This window comes from Melanotaenia boesemani, chromosome 20, assembly GCF_017639745.1.
Source record: "Melanotaenia boesemani isolate fMelBoe1 chromosome 20, fMelBoe1.pri, whole genome shotgun sequence".
Classification (NCBI taxonomy): Eukaryota; Metazoa; Chordata; class Actinopteri; order Atheriniformes; family Melanotaeniidae; genus Melanotaenia; species Melanotaenia boesemani.
In genome coordinates this window covers 3,969,243-3,990,353 of record NC_055701.1, presented here as the reverse complement: position 1 = coordinate 3,990,353, position 21,111 = coordinate 3,969,243, and the positions used below count along the sequence as shown (strand labels likewise).

The window sequence follows — 21,111 nt, the reverse complement described above, 5'->3', positions numbered from 1 at the left end:
ACAAAGTTTGTTGCATCCAACATCTTTTTAGAGATTGTATGTTTTTGTAACACATCAAATTCTAGCTGTTACAGTTGAGATTTGGTCAAGTGAAAATCCATCCACCCATCCATCAATCCATTTTCTACCTATTATCTGAGGTCAAGCCTTTTCTTCCAGCTCCACTGGGGGAATCCTGAGGCATTCCCAGACCAGTTGAATGACATAGTCCCTCCAGGGTGTCTTGGGTCTTCCCCGGGGCTTCTCACCACAGAGAGGTCCCGGCTACTTCACACTCAGCAGCTAACTGTTCTAGTGAGAGTTGAATATTGCAGCTTTATGAGGTCAGCAGGACTATCTATGTAATCTGCTAACAGCAGAGAACCAGTCATGTGTCCTCCAATCGGGACCGCTTCAACACACCAGCTGTTCCTAGAAATGCTGTCCATAAAAGTCATGAACAGAATTGTTGACAAACCAGTTCCAGTGAAGAATATGAAAAGTAATGGAATTAGAAATATAGAATGGGACGGATAGGCTTCATTATAGTCTGGATTAGTATCCGTTTACGTTTTCTAATTTAGACTTTACAACAGTATCATGTTGCTATGACGAATCTGTTTTCTTCGATCGCTTTGAAAGAATAAATACTTTTTTCTTCTGTTTTTTTTAAAGCGTCTTATCCATTCTTACACACTGACCCATAAAGTGAGTGTGTCTATCTGAAACGCTGATTTATACGTTCACTTTAAATGTTTAACTGTCTGTCTTTTCTCACCTGAAACAAAGAAAAAGCAGACATACTAACACTGTAGTGACAGTAGATTGTTTGGATTAGGACACTTTGTAAAGCTAGAGATGCTACAGTTGAACGTGGCTAATTTAGTGATTATGAAAAGACTGGCAGATAGTCTTTCCAACTGGAGTTTTTCCACTGCTAAGAGATGACATTCCTCCTAAACCCGACTAAATTGGGTAATTATGCAAAAAAAATTATTGGTACCAGTTTTTCTGTTGTGGAAAAATGTCTAAACCCCCCTTCCAGAATTCCCAGGTCCTGCAGTCCCTTGCCAGCAGTTACATGTCCACTTTGGAATGTTTCTCCAGTTTTCTCACACTTTGTGCAAAAATTCTGTCTTTTTTCTGCTTTGTTTGAGACCAGCAGTCAGCTCTATCAGCTGTTAACTGGCAGGAAAAAAGTGATATTGTCCAGAGAGACTCTCCACTTTGGGAAGCAAAACTTAAGAGCACACTGAGCAGCTTCAGGGGCATCAGAGTAGACTCTTATCCTGGAGCACACCAAGGGTCACATACAAAAAACTCTGTAGACTCCAAATTAAAACAGTGTACAGAGAAAAGGAAAAACCTGCAAACCTGCTCTTTGCGCAGGAAACAACATTAATGAATATATAGTTTGCTTCAAAATACATTTTTATTTAACTGCACATATTAAAATATCACATGCTTCATGTTTAATGTTAAATTCTCTCTTTTCCTATGTTTAATTTCCACTTGACCACATCAGAAGTGCTTCACTATGTTAAATTATTTGTATGTACTGTATTCTCTAAAGTATCAGGGAAATATGCACATATTCCCCTTCATAAATGTCAGTTTGATTCATGTTTTTTTGCCCATAAGCATCATTTATACGCGTTGCCTCTGAAGTCTTTATCTATTCATTTTTCAAACATTAGCAAATATAGTGACATTACATGGTTATGTTTTAGATTTCTTAAAAGTGTGAGAAATTAGATGTAAAACAGAGCAACACTATAGTAACAGTGAAATCATTTTACAGAAACATACATTTCCTTTTTGTTTTCTCATATAGAACTCAGCATTTTTCCTATAGTTTACATTTGGATGATCCATTTTCTGTGACTTAATCTGTCCTAATTCAAAACAAATGTGTACATGTATCCGTTCCTGATGTTTGACAGGTAACTAAATGTTTAAATATGATTCAATTCTGCTTTAATCTGAGGTTTCTGATACTGTAACAACCTCTATGGTTACACTGAAGGTAATTGCCGTCCCATGAAGATTAAATGTAAATATAATGATGGATTTTCGTTGGAAACATTTTGCCCTAATTGAATGCTGCGTAACAGACTCTACTCTTTCCACAATATGTTCATCTGTACGGGCTCATGGACATTAGAGGGTGTTTTTCTGATGACCACGGTCTCTGCAGAAGCAGTCTGCGCTCATTATAACGTCTATCTCCTCATATAACTATATTTCTGCTGTGTGCAGTCTGAGTTTCTCCAGTTTTATATACTCCTTTGTCTTTTCACCGTGCTTTTAATATTGTTTTTATAGTGCAAAAAGAGGACTAATGGATGAACAAGGTGCTCCTGTTGTAAATTTAGACTTCTGATGGCTTGTATTAAGCGTAGCAGGGATGAAAGGAGACTTGAGACTTAAGGGGACAATTATATCTTAATGTAAATCCTGCTTGGGTGTATGGAGAGACTGATGACTCTGGCAGGCTTTACACATGAGTGACACTTCATAAAGTCAGATAAAACTGTCCCCTGCTTGGCCTGAAGTAGAAACATTAAATGTAAAAATTTTAACCATGTCGAAATTGATTTAACAGCACTACAACACTTCACTTTCCTGGTATTTACATTCTTACATTTGTTGAAAAGTAGCAGTCACTACCACACATTCCTCCCCTAAAAAGCCTCTGTGGTTTGTCAACACTTAAAGGAAAGAAAAGAAAAATTAGAAAGGTCCATGAGATCCCATTACCCTTAAAGTATTTTAGTACAACATAGTATGATGTCATATCACACTGCGATATTCCTGGAATGTCCAAGCAAACAGTTCCCCCAAGAAACCCTCACATGGGCTCGTTGAGGTTGGCACTTAAAAAAATACAGTATGTCAGCGAGGTGCCTGCTCATTATAGTCAGGACTTTCCAGAGATGAAGAAGCTAAATTCCTCACTGTCCAATGATTTATTTCACATGAGTTTCTGCCCTGTCTGTGTCACAAAAGTCCACATTTCCAATCCAAGGACTGAGTTTGTGTGGAATCCCGGATTAGTTGAGTTTACTAGAAATTTACAGGGAAACCCGTTGCCTTAAACCATTTTCATTTCTACTAATGCTGAAACTACACGTCAGGTTGTATCAACATAGGTGGCTTTACTCAAACCAAGGAGTTAATTTAACTAATTTTCTTTATACTCCCTAGTTGTTTGAACTAACGCTCTAAATCACACTGACTCACTTTCATGGAAACTTAAAAGACTCCACTTATTCCAAATTAAATGTCTGACTAATCTAAAGGTTACTTCAGAATTACATTGAACTTTGTCATATACCTTTTAATAGTAATAACTTCCAGGTGCACCTTAGCCAGAACTGAGACAGTGATTATCTTTGCTAATCATATAATTACACAGCACAGTGTTGAAAACTATTAGAAACAGCTTATTTTAATAATAAGACACAGTTTAAACAAAACATGAAATTATAATTAATCACTACTAAGAAATTTATATTCAAACAAAGTCTGGGATAAGAGTATTGGATTTCCCAGAGTTGGAGAGAATCCTGCAAAATTATCCCGAGTTTCATTTAAGATTTGATACCGGACACAAAAATGCAGTCGTGTGCAAAACTTGTTTCCACTCTTCTGCATTTCTTTTTTGTTTTCAGAGATTTATTTTCATGTTAGTGGCTGTGGTTCTTAGATCAAAATCTTTTCAAGATCTATTATTATTAGTATCCATTGCAGTTGGATAACCTTTTATACCACAGGAATACACTCGTAAAGCTCTCCAAAACCAAATTAATTACTGAAATAGCACAATAAATCCCACACAAGTTGAAGAGGAAATACAGAGGATGCGGGGAGGAACAAGGCAGAGAGAAAAGAGAAGGAAATGCAAACTATTTCTTCCTGCTGTTTTGATTGGAAATGTGACATTGTTAGCTACCAAAATGAACAAGCTCAAGGCAAAAAAAAAAAAAAAAAAGGAATACAGAGAATACGTTATATAGAGAGACATGGTTGAGACATGTCTTAGACTCTAGTGAGTTTATATGCTGCTTCAAGGCTGTATAATCAGATTAAAACAATAAAGTTATCAGAAATGCTATAAGTATTCATCGTCAAACTTACGGAACATCAAAAAAGATTAATGGAAATCTTCAGTATCCTTAAGAACTCATAAGAACCACTATCAGTGCATTCATATATACTTTTAAAAAGATTAAATAGCCTTGGAGGAATGTCTAGAATCTGCCTTCAGAAACCTAGGTGGGTGTTATGGTTTACTATTTCTAACTGGAAATGAGCTACAACAACCAAACTCACAGCATTTATCAACTGTTATGTTTTAAATATACTTTCAAAAGTAAATAATACTGGGACCAACAGGGACAGATTTATCAGAGGGATGAAGATTCTGGCAGATATGCACGCTTGCCTATTTCTGAATGGAAGTGTGCTTTTTACAGCACTGATCTTAATTTCAGCCCAACAGTGTGCTTTTTGACTTGAACATGTCACAGCAAAGAAAATATTTGTGCATGGGACACCAAACTGTTATCACTGAGTGTTTGTCTGTATTATCTAACAATCAAGACCAAGTCTAACTTTTTTTGGGGACTGATCTGAAGATTATTGTAGAGAGAGGAATGCTGTGCAAGCTGCTAAAAATAATGGACAACTTCCACACCCACAACAGTGAGGAAACAACAGAGTATGTTCAGTCAGAGGCTTCTTCAAGTAGCTGTTTGAAGGAAAGATACAGGAAATAATTTTTGCTTACAGCCATTGTCCTCCAGAACAATATGATTGGTAATTAATTACTTATAATAAAAAAGTTAAATAAAAAAACACTCGGTACTATCATTTTCCCTCAAGGATTAATGTTAAAACTGTCATTTACAAGCTTATTCTTTAAATACCTAAAAGCGAGACAACACTAACTGATCATTCTCTGCTGAAAGTACATTATTTCAAGCAGAGTATACAGCGTTCATAAAAATACCCATTAAAAAATATTACAAGCATATTAAAATCCAAACAGACGGAGGGATGTTAGCTTTAAAATTATGTCATTTCCTGAATTGCCGAAGTTAAACGGGGGGGCTGCTCTGTAATGCTGACATGTCGAGAACTGCTGTTTATGTTGGTGTTTATGTTTTCTTTAATCCCTGAACAACAGGTAATAGTTCTTCTGGTTTGTAACAGTAATAGCTGGGAGGTATCAGTACCCATCTGGCTGCCAGACTGACTCATGTTTGTGGGAACACATATGACTCAAACCACAAATTCCCATATTTAGGATTAGTTTTTCACTGGTGTAACAAGTATGCACTGTTGTATGGAAGAATTTGTTTGGCCAATTTGATTAAGCAAATGATCATCAGATGTGTTTTCTCCCATTTTCATAGGTCCAAAAGTGTCTTTGGGTTTAAAAAAAAAAAAGAAACTACACTACATGTGTTAGCTATGTCATTTTTAATCAAGTGGATTACAAAAACATCAGGTGCTTTTGATTGATAGAGTACAAGAAGCTTCATGTCTCATTTACAGAACTGATTTTCTCACAGGTCCACAGGTGTCTGTGGAAAAACAAGAAGCATTTGAGATCTTCATAAGAGACCATGAAGAGCATCAAACCATCGAGGACAACAAGAAAATACTAAAAGAGAGGTGAGTGACCACTCCAAATAAATTTGACACTTTTATTCCATTTTTTTTTTGTTTTGTTTTTGTTTGGTTGTCTCATAAAGCAAAGTGCCTTCCTTTTAGGTTATAAGGTATTATGTATTAGGACACGAAGCATGACATGACATGCAATGTTATAAATTATTTAACAAAACTGAGTCAATATGTCCACTCTTACTGCTTCTTGATAAATTGATTATTGTTAGTGTGACCGCCTCTGTAGAAGCAGAGGTTTTGTCAATTTGTGTCAACATAATGTCAAAGAGGAAATACATTAACAATGATCGTAGAGGAGAAACTGTTGCTCATCAATCTGGGCAGGGTTATTGGGTAATTTCCAAACTCTTTAGAGTCAGTCATTCTACAGAAAGAAAGGTTATTTACAAATGGAAAACAGACAGCAGTCAGTCTTCCAGGAGTGGACGTCTCAGTAAGTTCATCCCGACTGTGCCATGCTCAGAGAAATTGCAAAAAAAGACTCCCCAGGCCTCAGTTAGCATGTTAAATATTAATGTTCGCGATAGTACAGTTAGTGGACAAACACCTCACGCCAGCTGTCAAACATGTTAGCAGAGGGCTAATGATTTGGGTTTGGTTTGTTTCAGGACCTGAACACCTCGCACTGACTGGACCAATTTCGGCCAGCTAAAACTTAGTTAGTTCATGGGACAATGATCCCAAACTCAGCAGTAGACCTACAATGAAATGGCTGAAAAAGAAACTAATCGTGGTGTTGGCATGATCCAGTTAAAGTCCAGAACTCATTGTACAAAAAAGTTAACACAATAAAAAATGCTATATAATATTTATAATTCAATTACTTAATTCAATATAAATTTATGTTTAAGTAATTTTTTAAATTTCTTTCTCTGATGCTTTTTCAAACTGTAACTTGTTTAGTGTCCATCCTCAAAGTGGTAGTAACCTGTCCATTGATACAAACTGGAAAAGTTTAATTCCCAACTGTACTCTTCCACGTTTTATTTAAACAAATATGATTGTTTTTTCCCTCTTAAGCTATCATGGTCAGTTAACTCCTGGATTGTTTTCAACAGATCAGCTGAGGCCAGAGGACTTGGGGAGCAACTGAAGGAAGCCCGAAACAGAATCAGTGAGTTGTCTCAACACTTGAAAGTTGCTGTCCAGAGATCGCACAGTTGTTTGGAGCTCTGCTTCCCTATTTAACTCTCACTGTTATCCCAGTGGCAACTTAGCAAGAAAATATTCATTACAAGATCATTCTCAGGGTTCGGTGTCCCTGGAGAGTCAGAATATCTTTCAACATATTCCTAAATTGTTCCAGGACTAAGAGGCATTCTGATTTCCATCCACCTCCAGTAGCCTTCCAACCTGTATGTTTTTATTGGGCTCGTTCAGTCTGTTTTACGATGACTCTGTGAGCACACCCCCGAGTTATTCTGGATGCTCACTAACTTGTTGTGCCAAGCTGAGGCCTGGTATTAACTCGGAGTCCACTGTTGGGTGATTCCAAACACGGTTTTCCACACATTCACTATATGTCTCTATATCAGAAAAAGATGGGAAGGGATGCAAAATGCTATTTGAAATATGAATAGAAGGGATTCTTACATTTACTTTACCAGTAAAGGTTTTACCTGTTTGTAATTTTACCATTTCTTCTCACAATGAAGTAGTGTGTGCAGAATGTGGTTTTGAACTCTCAACAGTCTGGATGCTCCTTTTTGCTCTTTGCTTCATTTCTTCCCTACAAAGATCTGGAATACTGATTGGGCTACCCACAGTCCAGGTTTCCAATATGTGATGGTCCTTCCCAGATGCCTCCGAGCCCAGAGATGCTGATGCCATGCTGTTTCCATGCAGCTACGTTTTTTTTTGCACAGCAAATTCTAAAGTGACATTTGTGAGTGTCCCTCTGTATTGTAGAGCTTGACAGAGCTTTCACCACAGCGATCTCCTGCCCACGTGGTTCTATTAGCTGTTAATGTTGGTTGTTGATGCAGCTCTGTCTGAGAAAACAGATTCTTGCTCCTTTCTCCTTTAAACACTGAGATTTCTGATGAATGATTTTCTCACACCTTTGGTGACAAACTGGAGATCCTCAGAAACGTAGCTTTTTATGGATGCTCCTTTTGTACCAAATCATGACTAATACATTTTTTTCTTATACCAACCCAGCTTTTATCTGATTCTGGGTTGTACTCTGTTGCAGTGGTTTCCAACCTTTTTTCCTTGAAGATCCCTTTTTATGCAACTAAAAGAAGCTCTGAATCCACCTGTGACTTTAAGCTTTCATTAGCTAGCTTCTCGCATCAAATTAGGATTTTTTTAAATAGTGATTAATCATCATGATGTATGTTTTAAACTATTGTTGTATAGCAGATTTTGATGACCCCCCCAGTCCCAAAAATGACATTTCCGACTCCCAACACACCGTTTCCATGTAAACAAAACATCCAAATGATTTGAAAAAAAAAGAAAAACTTATGAAGATACACATAAACTCGTATCTGTGTGGACAAGGCCTTAATTTTAACAATCACACGGGCTCCATACAGTCAAATCCTTCTGGACCCCTGTGCTCATTGGAAGTAAAGGACCCCGGGTTGTGTACCATTGCTCTACTGCATCTCTGCTTTGACACTAAAGCTCTGTTAATTGTTTTGTGTGTTTATATAATAAGATGTTAAAGATTATTCCAAATGGCAGCTTCAAAGTTCAGTAATGTTCCATAATCTATGACACAAGAACATGTCAAGACAAGGCTGTCATCAGTGGCATTATGTTTAAATGATGTTACAGCATTTTGGTTGAATTTTCCAGTAACCTTCTGTAGTTAAAATGTGTTATTATACTTCTATCTGGTTTGCATTTTCTAGTGCAAGTTACATTTCTAAATGTCCCTGGACTGTGTGTGTTTGCGGCTCATTTCACATGCCATTGAAATGGATAGTTTTACACCAGAGCCTGGCACCCCTTCTGCCTCAGATCACACTCTGTGGTTTGGTACCATACGTCTTATATATGCCAGCATGCACTTATCACCCTTGAAATTATTTTTTTTTTTAATTAATTTATTTTTTTTCACAGATGAAGTGCTGACACAGCTAAATATGTTCTGTATCACATGAAAATCAGTTATGACAGCACGTCAAATATTAACTCTTGACATATGTTCTGCACACATCAGCAGTATATGTGGCCCACACAGTGTGGATAAAGTGAGGAAAAACATTTGTAACATTTCTTTGGTTGAGTCTCAGTAACCGAATTCCTCATTTAATGCAAATTTGGAAAAATTCCCCCAAAACATCTTGATGCTGTCAAATATCATTACATTGTAGGGTGTATGGAGCTGCATTCTTCGTAGATGAGAGACAGTGTTTTTAGTGGAAGATGGTTGCCTCTTCTGGCTTGAAACTAGAAGCATAACATTAAGCTCAGTGTGTTTCCCTGCCATCTTGAAAGCCCTGCCTGGAAATTGTACACCACCTGTGTCTTATGGTGAATGTAGAACATGAAAACATTTAGTACAATATGGACAAAAGATTTCTCTGATGGATGTACCCAGCATGAGGGTCAGTAGCAGGGCAGAAAGGGAGAGGTGGTAGCCCGAGGAAACATCAGTATCTCAACATCTCCCTGGTTTACACTATTGTTCTTGGCCACAGCATATGTCTCTGGAATCCAGTCCCAATGGAAGAGTATACGTTCTGAGCCCTTAGGTCCAAAAAATGCAGGGATATATATTTGTTCTGAGGGATCAGTGATGCGCATCCTCTTTGGAATGAAAGGTGCAGGACAGCTGGAAGCAAGCAGTATCTCTTGATTACTCTGCCAGATGTCGGTGGATTTATGCAGTGCTGTTCTAGGTGGAGCATGTGGTATCTGCTTAGGTAGCCCACTTCTACACTCCTCATCTTTACTGAAATGACCTTTTGGTCAAAGCATTTCCACATGGCAAAGAAAGTTCGGTAGTGTGACATATTTGATTTGGAGCTTTGGGGAGGAATTTTGATGATAGAAATCAATTTTAACACCACGCGTTCTTTGAAGCAATAAACTAAGTGTTTCAAGCTGTTATGGTTTACTTTTTGCAGTGTTAATATTATCAGCTGGACATGAAAGTGGTTTAGATAAAGTCTTTGGTTTTGGCAAGACAGCAGTTATAAACACAGCTGTCCAATAGAAGAAAATGTTTAGGACAATTCTCTGTTTAGTATTAACAACTTCTCATGTTGTTTATATTTTTTTTCACCAAAACGAAGCAAAAAACTCAAGTCATCGATGAGAATTCCTGCATTTTTTATTGGAGATAGTAAATCTGTCAATCCTTGAAAATGCTGGAGAATTGGAGGCATTTCAGTCAAGATTGTTACTGAGCTATGTAATCATCCTGATAGAAATGTTTCTAATAGTGCATCTGGTTTTTATGCTGATGACACTGCTCTGCACCCACACCTAACAAGGCTTTCAATCAGATCTAAACTTTTACTTCCATCAAAAGTACCTTATGTAATCTAAAACCTGATTTTAATGTCTACAAAATCACAAATACCTATTTATGTTTTTATATACTTGCTGTTGTTGTCATTGTTCATGTTGGGTTTTTTTTTAGCTTTTCTTCCTGTAGGTGCTCCTGGTGGTTCTCTGCTTTATCCTACACATGCCGTGAGATAATTTCTGTTAGGTCTCTTTACAGATGTTGGAACAGTTTTGCTGTTTTGGTTTTGCTAGTACAGTTGTTGTTTTCTATCTTTTCTTTGTCTTCTTTCTTTTCTGTTCACTTTCCTCTTTTAAATGGAAAAAGCTTTAAATCACCAACAAACTTCTTCTGCTTCAACACACCTGACTCAAATCAATGGGAAATTGGCAGACTTGTGCAGTTTGACATCAAGCTCTGCATAAGTCTGAGTCGTTTTGCAGCAGGGAAACGTCTAAAATTGTGGATTATTACAAAACTTCAAACAATTGGCGAGAATTTTCGATTCTTGTATCGGTATCCACCCAAATTTAGCTCTAAACTTCTATCAGATTATAGTACAATATGCAAACATTATCTCTGCAAAGACCAACTTTGATCCACTGAAGTAGAACAAAACTAGAGAGGTTTTAGTACAGACAATTTAAGCCAGGCCTCCAAAATGGCCATTTTGGCACAGTTTGGCAACATCTGTTCTCAAGGTGACACAATTTGGGGGGGCTTAGGTTTTAAAAAATTAAACTATAACTACACACCCTACTTTTTGCGTAATTCCACCCACTGCCAAATTACGAAAAACTGCTAAGGTTGGGGTGGGAGGTTTGGGGTGATCAGGGAGCAGAGTGGGCAGGTTGGGTTACACAGGCAGACCAGCAATATGCAAAGCGAGATTCACAAAGCAGCTACGCCACAGAGCAGTCTTTGAGGTGGAAGACTTTTCCCCTCCTGAATCTCCTCAGCTACACATGAACCAGGTGGTCCTGAACGTATCAGTCTGAGCCGTTAGCGCTTTTAGCTGCCTGTCAGCAGCTCCAGCAGCTCTGGAAAGCTGTGGAGACTCGTGGCAGGTTTTTGCAGCTGCAGATAGTGCTGCTGGAAGTTGCTGCTGCTACGATTTGAGCTGCTGTCTGTCGCCAGATAAAGGTAAAAAAATAAAGTCCGGTGTTACTTTTACACCCCTTAAAAGCACAAATCCATCCCACTACAGGATTATTACATCAGAAACTCTGTGAAAGAATAGAAGTCTGAAACTAGCAAATCTACACCAGATAAGTTCACATCCCTTCATATGAGTTGGTGGGCGTAGTTTTCTATGCCTGCAAGGCGAGGACCCGCCTATCTGCATCTGGAGGGAGGGGGTGTGAGGTTTTTAAAATTTTCTCATGACGTAAAGACGACTCTACATCACAAAAATAAAACATGGTTTTACCCTGTAGGGGGTGTTATGAGCCATTTTTGACCCACAAAAGAAATGAAAGAAATTAAAAAAATACTAATTTTATCAACAGTATTGGTGTTTTTCATCACAATTAACTAATACCATGTTTTCAGCTCAAAAATACTTTTCTTTTTTTTTTTTTTTTTTTTGCCAAAAAGATTGGCAGAAACTTCCAAAACAGCGTATAAGCCTGTTGGGTCATTCTGCTGAAACTGGAGGCTCCCAGAATGAGATTTGAAAGCATCTCAGAACTTTTTGTATATTCTGTAGACATCTGTCATGCATACCCTTGTTCACTGTTGGGTTTTAAATTTCTTTTAGACTTGCATTTACATTAACTCATAAATTTTGATGTTTCATCACAGTTGATTTCTGCTTGATCTGCATGAACAGGTGTTTATTTATTTTTTTTTTCATTTTTATTTATTTATTTATTTATTTTCTTTAGGTCAAGTCTAGTTCAAATACACTGTTAGTTTAGGGATCCCCAGAAATGAAAATGTGGGACTCTAATATGCATTTATTGCTCATCAATCTTCTCAAATGGCTGCAGCTGCTGTGCTTAACTCGACTGCGTGAAGCTTTGGCTGTGGATACAGTTTTTCCTTGGACTTCGGCTGCCTTTATGGTTGAATCCAGGTGCTAAGGCTAGCCATTCTGTAACTATTTTTAATACTCCACAAAGCAGCCACACAGGATTTGTCAGATATAACAGATCTGTGTCTGCAGCTACATAATTATTATAATACAGCTTAGTTTTTCTTTTTGAATGTGAGGAAACACAAAGTAGATTAAAAGAATTTGCCACCATGACTTTTTTGCTCTGTAGTTTGGCTTTGGTTGTTTGGAAAAAGCTTCATTACATGCCATGACTGATGCAAACCACACAGGCAGTGCTTCCTCTGCTCATCATGCCTTCATGTGCTTCCTGCAGTTTTTTACCCTGTCATCAAGACCTAAATATTTCTTCATCCCTTTATGTTATTTTGAAGAAGTAGACTGCATCAATTAGTTGTGGGTCATGTTTTAAAGAGTTGTGTCTGTTAGAGAAGATTCAAGCTGCCTACCTGACCACGATATGAAGCCACAGGGCGTCTCAGTTCATTTACATTCTCAGCTACCCAAACATATGGCTTTAGGAGGGGTTCCAAAACCCTGGTTCATACTTTGCAGGCATTTGGAAAAATGCTCTTGTCATGGGCACAATATGTCTTTGTGCCGTCACATATAATGTTTCACTTCATCTATTCACGTCTACATGGTTTGTGGAAACTCCAAAAAGTGGTCTACTTTAAACAAAAGTGTTTGTGAAGAGTTTTGAAAGATGAGCTGGTTGCATGGGCACTTTGCAAACAATTTTAAAGCTTCTTGGAGGAAAGCGCTGAGAAAATGCAAAACCACCAGGGTTTTAGCGGACCCTTGCATGAAAAGATACCTCTCCAAATGCCTTTTTTTTTTTTTCTCACAAGACAGCCCTTCATCTGGATTTCTCATTTTTGGAACTTCATCCTCAGCTTTTAGATTGGTGATAGGATCACCTTACAGAGCTTAGGTACAGCACCATCTACATGTGTATGAGACCTGAGGGATTGTAATGGAAACTCGCTGCAGAGGATGCTGCCATTCAATGTCTCTTTTATCTCTTAGTCTGCTCAGTGATTACCCTGCCCCTTCCCTGAGCTCGCTGTCTGACACTTTGATCTTTGAGCCCATCATGAAATGATCCTCTTAGTAAACCATGTGGAAAATGTATCCCAGAATGCTTCTTTACCATCTAGAGCATTAAAATATGGCCTCTTTAATTTGTTTTTATCCATTTACTTTACAATGGGCCTTTGTCATTGAAGCATTGCAGCACAAACTCAGTGTCTTCAGAAAAATAATGAATCTCCTCAGGGAAGGAGAGACAGTGAAAATAAAGGAACACACACAAATTATTTACCCATATGTGAAGCCGTGATACAGCCACAAGAGGGGCAGTGGCTCAAACACCTCCCTCATGTTGCTTCCTGACTCAGTGGAGTTACAAGAGTTCAGTTCGCAGTCAGTTAAGTGTGTAACTGGACCTGTTGTGTGTTCTGTTGTCAAATATTTTTTCTTAATGACACGTCCATCAGTGGTAATACTTTTAGTTGTATCTGCTCAAAAATAATGTGAAGGTGATTTAAAGACAATAGATGAGTTTACCACATCATGACAGATGTCCTGGCACTGGGAGCGTTGAGATATCAGGGAGCTTTCTGATGTTCAGACATATTTCAGCTTGAGGTGAAATTCAAGGGGAACGTATAAGGTTTTAAAGAAGTGGACATTTTAGGAGGCTAAGCCATTTTATCAAAAACACATTCAAGCTGCATCATTAGAATCACAGGATCAAATCAACTAGCTTTTGTGAGCATTAGAAACGAGGATCTTGACCGAAGTCCGTTCAGTGCCAGTCGGTACCAGTCAAAGGTTTGGACATACCTTCCCTTTAAATCCAATTCAATTCAATATCTTTAATGTCAGCATCCAAAAAACAACAAGACATCAAGGCAACTTCTGAGCAACATAATGCAAACCAATGGGAATGCAGTGGGAAAGTGTGTCTAAACGTTTGACTAGTAGTGTATATATGTGTGTTTTAAAAGAAAGTATTGAAACCATACCAGCGTGCACCATGACTTGGCATGTCCTGGTCCGTGTTATTTCTAGGCATTTCTTTCTAATTTTTGGAGGCCCTCTATGTGCTTTAACAGAATGAAACTCTGCCCTGTACTCATTTGTTAATTTATTTATCTATACATCTATTAATTTCCAATAAGTGCTGGAGGTTGTCAGGTTTTTGTGGTCAAAGAATTTGCAGGATTCCTGATGGTGCTTTTTGGGTTTAGGTTTCAGTCTAAATATGTTATTGAAACTGTGACGTGCGGTGAGGTTCATGGCTGGTGAAGCACTGACTCCTCTGGAGTCAGATTTACAATTGTAAGAGCTAAAAAGAGCATCTTATTTCACTATTCATCTAACGGCATGCAACTACTAATAATGCTTCATATCCCATCAGCATTCCTCTTTCATTTACACTCACACACCAACACATTGTGTCTGCCTGTCTCACCTGCTGACTTTTCTCTGCACTTTATTGTACGATCAGCAGGAATAATTCTATCACACACACATTAAAGACATTACACAGACTATGGAGAGTCATGGTGTATAACAAATATTTCTGTAAAGTTCATATTGTGCCTCATATGCTGAGGAACAGAAAAGAGCATACGTCATGCAACCCAGTTTGTACTGGATCGCGTAGTAAGAGGTGAGACACAACTGGCCACTGCATCACCCGGGGTCTCTGCCCTGTATTTGATCAGGAAATACTCCAATTTGGTGATTTTTACTTAATTAAATGTTAAACACATGTAGAGTCATACTGAAAAGGCATTTTAACACAGATTACTGGAAAATATTCATATTTATTTTATGTACTTTTTTCTTTTTTATCATGACACCTCTCCTGACCGCATGTCACTGCATTGAAACCATGACTACAGTGTTTCTGTTTCTGAACTCAGTGGTTCTTGTGAACTAGTCAAGTTTGAAATAAACTAGACAGAATTAACTTGCTTTAGTGTCTTTTGGGAGAGCTGTTGGTGCCACAGTGTTCAGAGATGTTCAGTCTGTGTGTTGTTTCTCAGCATTTTACCACAACATCACTGCTTTTTCTTTCATTTGTTACTTATCTGTATGAGTATCATGCATACCTTTAGTTTGCTGACAAAAAAATGTTAAACTAGGTTTAAGTAATTAAGATATACATGTGACCATTGACCAGTGATTGACCACCGACTGGTTGATTATGGAAATGCATAAGAATTATACTAATTGCCTGCAATAATCATAACACTGCTTGTACATCATTTTTAACAGAGACAAACTGAGTAGTTGATTATTGAAATCATTTTTTAGAATAAAAAATCTGTTTTGTCTTTCTCATTTCCATCTGCTCCTCCAGCTGAGTTGAAGAAACAGTTGGAAACACGGAGGAAACAGAAAGCAGCTCATGGTAAGATCAAGATGACAGAGGATATTATTTACTGCAGAATTTTAATAATGTTTTAAGAAGCAACTCCATGTGCCCACATCAGCAGCAAAAGGACATGCACGATATCAAAAATGAATCAGATGGAGAACAATCTCCTTGCAGCTGCACTTCTTTTCTACCCAAATTTGAAGTTCATGTAAAAGTAAAAAAAAAAAGTTGTCTCAAACAGTTTAACCATCTTTTCAACACCAAACTCTTCTCTGAATTCTTGTAAACACTGAATATTGTGGGTGTTCTTGTACTGCGAGTGCATCAGTGGCCACATCAGAGATTTCTCAGGAGGCTTCACTTCTGACTGAAAGCTCAGAGACCAAAGACTGGGCAGCACAACCCAGAAACTCCTTCATTTACTCTGTTCTGACTGTTTTGATCAGTGACATGAAGGCTTTGATGAGGAAATCTGGTCATAAAACACAAACATCTCCCTCCAGTTCAGGCGTGGAAGGCTTCTCTTGTTATTTTGAGTCCTGCTTCAGAAAATTCTTCACAACAGCCTGTTTTTATTATCCAGAGCTAAAAGTTTAATGCATTCTTTGTGTGCTCATATGACCATACATGTATTTAAACAAAAATGTTGACTTTATTAGTCTTTTTATATATAAAAAGCCCAACTGACTGTCTTTAAATCTGTTGTCATTCCCTCTGGTTGTCCAATTACACAATAGGTGTCATGGGGAATCAACCACAGGCTGAAGAGGAGTTTGACCTCGTGGCAGAAAACCTGTGCAAACAGATTAAGCAAGAAAAAGTGGCGTGAGTTGTCTGAATTATTATGGCAAATGTTCCCCACTGAGGACCCTGCTTGGATTGATTGAACACAGCAGGTGCTGCGTAACGCAGACAGAAGATGAATTTTGTGCTGCTGATATCTCCTGTCAGATACATGAGCACCATTGGCCGCCTGAAAGCGCTGAAAACAGAGATCGAGCATCTGCAGCTGTTGTTGGAGAGGGTGAAGGTCAAGATCCAGAAAGATTTCCAGCAGTGGTGGAGCCAGGAGGCCTCAAATCTGCAGGTGACTGACCTCACCTCTATGTACCTATCTGTATGACATCACCACATAAATCACCTGCAAGCATGACCTCATGGCAGTGCATGAAGTCTCAAAAATGTGCTTCTGATATTAGGATTGTCTTTTTTTGTCTGTGTCTGTATTTATGGATATTTTTTGTCTGAATATTGACATTTATGGACACGTTATTGTGTGTAAGCTGATATAAATTTGTCTTTGACTCCAGAGAATCTGTTTAACATCATGCACAATGGAAGTTTGTGGGAGGATGTATAGAAGAGATATGAACAGAAATCCTTTTTTCTGAATTCTGTGTGACTGAAATAAGGCAAAACAACAGTAAGACAGTGAAGATAAGAAATGACTCAGTGTCTGAGATTGGGCTAATAAGATAAGAATATGTTTGCCCTTAAATACCACGCTCCATCATGGTGAATGATAACGTTTGCACTTAATTGGCTAAAATTTCACGCTGACTCATGGGAAAGTCACCGCTGACACATTTTCTCAGCCTCACTGTCTGTGGTGCACATTTTGGAAACCAGCCAAAACAGAGACGTTAAGCATCTGATGAGCAGCTGCTGCTGGACTCTACTCTTTAGTTTTGATCTTATGAATGGAGAGCAACAGCTCTCTCACACCTGAGCAGTGTTTGGAAATGTATCACTGAATGACAAATGGGAAGAAGAGGAAGTCCGACAGACGGCCGTACATATGCAGGAAGCAGATCCCTCGTCTTGCCAGTTTATGTCCAGCAGCTCTCTCTAACTATTTATCATGCAGATGTATTCACATAAACTTTGGAAAAGATATACGATGGAGCTGAAAGACCCAAAACACCTGAGGTTTAATGTTCTCTAGTCCTCTTACACTCATGGTCACACTGTTTTTAACAATTATATTTATGTTAAGAAGTTTATCCTTTTGAAGAAATATTTTTGTAATTTTCTCATTACTTGTGTACAGGAACCAGAATCAGGAGCCACCGTCAGATGCCCCACAGCTTCACCAAATGCAGCCTGTCAGCCACCATCACCAGGCACTCCAGGATTCGGGTGAGACATTTTCTGTGTTTGATAGGAAAGTTGTATCACTGCTCCTTCTCTGTCTTTCCATCCTTTCAGTGCTGCAGCTTATTAAAGGGGACATAGAAGTTAAAAATGTCATGGTCTGTGGGTTCTGGTTTGGATTTTTGTTGGATGTCTGACTGTTCCTTATTTGCTGTTCTGGTTTCCTTTTTCTAACATTTTTTTAGGGTTATTAGACAATGGGCCAAAGCTGCTTATCAGCTTTGGTTTTTGAAAATAATGTTCCCCAGTGAGGGAGGACCTGGATCTTTTATATTTTAAAGCTTGTTTTTTTCTTAATCAGATTTTGTTTGTTGGCACTCGTAGTTCTTGCACTTTTTTCCACAATCATACTTTAAAGTTTGGTAAATTTACCGGCAAACACCCGCAGCTTATTAAGTTTATTGAACCAATGGCATCGAAAGATAAAAATCACATGACGTTATTCAGCCAATCAGATGTAGCTATGCGAAGACCAGCTGTTGATCTCAAGAATATCAGCTGGTGGAAACGTGGTGGACGCATCTAAAAACCTTTTTAATAAGCTAAAGAAGCAGCTTTTGTTGGTAAGTATTATTGTTTGCCAACCGCCAATAAATCTGCATAAGAAGAAACTAAGTATAAAAGTTGCTCAAAAATGCTATCTGTGCTATTTATTTGATGCATAACTTTGGCGAAGTTTATTTTGTGTAAATGCTAGGTCTTGTTAACGCACGCTCGATTAATTTATCAATTAATTACACAAATGTGACGCTCAAGAGATCTGAATCTATATTTCAGTATCTCTGTTTGTTCTTAACAAATTAATATCACATCTTTCACCAAACCTGCTGTGAAATAACCGTAATTGTTCAAGGTTAAACTTGTGGTCATTTGGCTGCTGGCCAGCGTCAGTCATTAAAAGCTCAGCCACGTGTGTAAATATAATTATTGTTACCGGTTAGTTTATTTCGTGTATATTACTGGTGTTACGATAAATAGCCAGAGCGAGAGATAGAATGGAAGGAAATTCAGTAAGCTTGGGGCTCAGGGGGCAAAATCCAGAAGCATCCAGTGAGAGCTACTATATTGAGTCTTTTTACATAATTCTAAGAATGCAATGAGCTTATGTTACAAGTTAAAGACAAAGTTTGGTTCACAATTTCGACGTACTCAATATAATTGTGCCTTGATGCCAGTTTCCATTTTTTTCTCTTAAACCCTTAAATATTGTTTCCTCATTTGACACCGACCCTCTCTTTCAGCCTCTTTCTGAAATAAAGATGCCTTTTCACTTCTCCTCTGGGCTCGTTTTATGTATGTGATGTTAGTGAAGTGGCTGTAGCAGTGTCTGTGACAGCCACTGTTGGCTGGAAGTGCAGCAGGTTCCTGAAAATTAAAGTTAACTTATTTATAAAGGGACAATTAGCAAAGGTAATTTCCATTTTCAGTCTTTTAGCAAGTCAAAGCCAGTTATACAATGTAGCATGACAATCAAATCAAATTAAAACTTTATTTATATAGCACCTTTCATACAGAAAAATAGCAACTCAAGGTGCTTTACAGAGAGTAAAATCCCCCAGAACCCCAACCCAAGAGCAGCAAGCCCACCCCCCACCCCTTCCCATCAAACACACACACAACACAGAGGGTAAAAGCAAGTTTAAAGGACCAAGGAAAGTTAAAAGGACCAAGGAAACACTGTCATAAATTCTGGGGTCTAGTGGTGTGGGGAAACACTGAGATAAAACACTGTAAAACCAAATCTAAAACAATCTAAAAACCAACCCTGGGTATACAAGTAATATTGCTAAGACCCATAAAATAAGAGAACCCGTGAAATAAGAGAATACAAAATGATAAAACAAATACATAAATGATAAATAAATAGAAGCCGAATACAGCCTGTGTGTTAAGAATAAATAAATGAATAAATACAATAGTAATAATAAAAGTAATGATTAAAATGCTAAACTAAAAAGGTGGGTCTTGAGTCTGTTTTTAATGACAAACCTCAGTTTGTAGATTAAATTTCTGCGCTGCCTCTTCTGCCACAGTACTCTCTCTGGTACCAAGCTCTTTCCACATAAACACAGAATCAATAAACTTCTTCCATCCTGTGTCTGTAAAGGGGATTACAGGACTATCTGTTTCAAAAATACAATGAAGCTTGATAATGAACTTTTTATAGCGATTCATTTTACCTTTCAAAGTTATTTGTGTGATCTTTAGCAGGCTGATGGGATCAACAATGAAAGCACTAGCTTAAAAGCCAGCAAGAAAAACCCCACATTTGTTACTGGCTGGTTACAAGCCACCCCCAGCCCGAGGCAAGTTTTGCGGCGTGTCATTGGACAATAAGTACAACTACCGCTGACCGCTCGGTTTGCCGGTACCAGCAAAATGTGCAAGAGGTGAGAGTGCCAACAATTTTTGTTTTAACTGATGAAAAATGAAGATGCTGTTAACAAAAAATTAGGTCCTCCCTCGGTGGGGATCGTCCAAATACACAAAATCTTCCCTTGGCCCACCACCTATATCCCTTCCTGTGTTGATTTGTTCACTACCGGTCCTTGTTTAATTGTCCCACCTGGTCCTCGTTTGGTTATTACCCCACAGTGCATATATACACCTTCTTTTCTTTTGTTCACTACCACATCCTCATTTTCCACTCCCAGATTTTCCTTGTGTGCTTCTTGGCCTGATTTATTGTTTTTGAAAATGCATGTCTTTGTATCCTGCTATGACACAATACAAAGGCGCCTTCTGTTACTTTACAAAAATCATCATCTTCTACGCCCATTTGCCTCCTGTCTCTTCACCTTTCATTTGGGTCCTGCCTCTTCACCCTCAACACATCCTGACAAACAGACATGACCTAATGGTCCTCAGAATCCTCCTATTAATCCTGATATTTGGTTTAATGCTTAATTAGATCAAGAATAACAAGTGAAATATTTCAAACTTTAATAAATAAGCTGCCTCTTTCGGAAACTATATAAAATATCAAAGTCTGAGCTCAGAAACCTTACCTTAGTTCCTGAAAATGAAATTTTACTTCTTGTTACCATTTTATCACATTTTTGTTTTGCTGGTTGGAAGTTCAGATCTTTGGTATTTTCAAGTCACATTTTTTGTTTCAATTACAATAAGAAAATTGTAAAGGGAAAAACAGAATGTAAATGTCTCCTTTTTAAAGCCCCACCACAGAAGTTTGGTAGATTTTCAGTTTGTCGGCCCTTGCTAATGCTAACTCTCGTTCGGTCCCTTTCACTTTCTTTACCTCACATCTTCCAATAATGTCCACTTGGGTTTCTTTGCTGAGTCAGCAATGGTGCGTGTTTAAAACGACCGGCTTGTTGATATCCAGATGCTGGCATCTGTAGCACTAAT

At 38.1% G+C, this 21,111-nt stretch overlaps 1 protein-coding gene across 3 annotated transcripts in view; it reads left to right on the top strand.

Annotated features, from left to right (window-relative positions):
* kif6 (kinesin family member 6) overlaps positions 1–21,111 on the top strand; it is a 66,562-nt gene that overhangs the window by 40,417 nt on the left and 5,034 nt on the right. For all 3 annotated transcript variants that reach the window (XM_041972689.1, XM_041972688.1, XM_041972687.1), the window contains exons 14-19: positions 5,559–5,661; positions 6,732–6,787; positions 15,571–15,621; positions 16,326–16,413; positions 16,540–16,675; positions 17,639–17,727. In XM_041972689.1, coding sequence (XP_041828623.1) covers positions 5,559–5,661; positions 6,732–6,787; positions 15,571–15,621; positions 16,326–16,413; positions 16,540–16,675; positions 17,639–17,727 — 523 coding nt within the window. The remainder of the gene's footprint in view (positions 1–5,558; positions 5,662–6,731; positions 6,788–15,570; positions 15,622–16,325; positions 16,414–16,539; positions 16,676–17,638; positions 17,728–21,111) is intronic.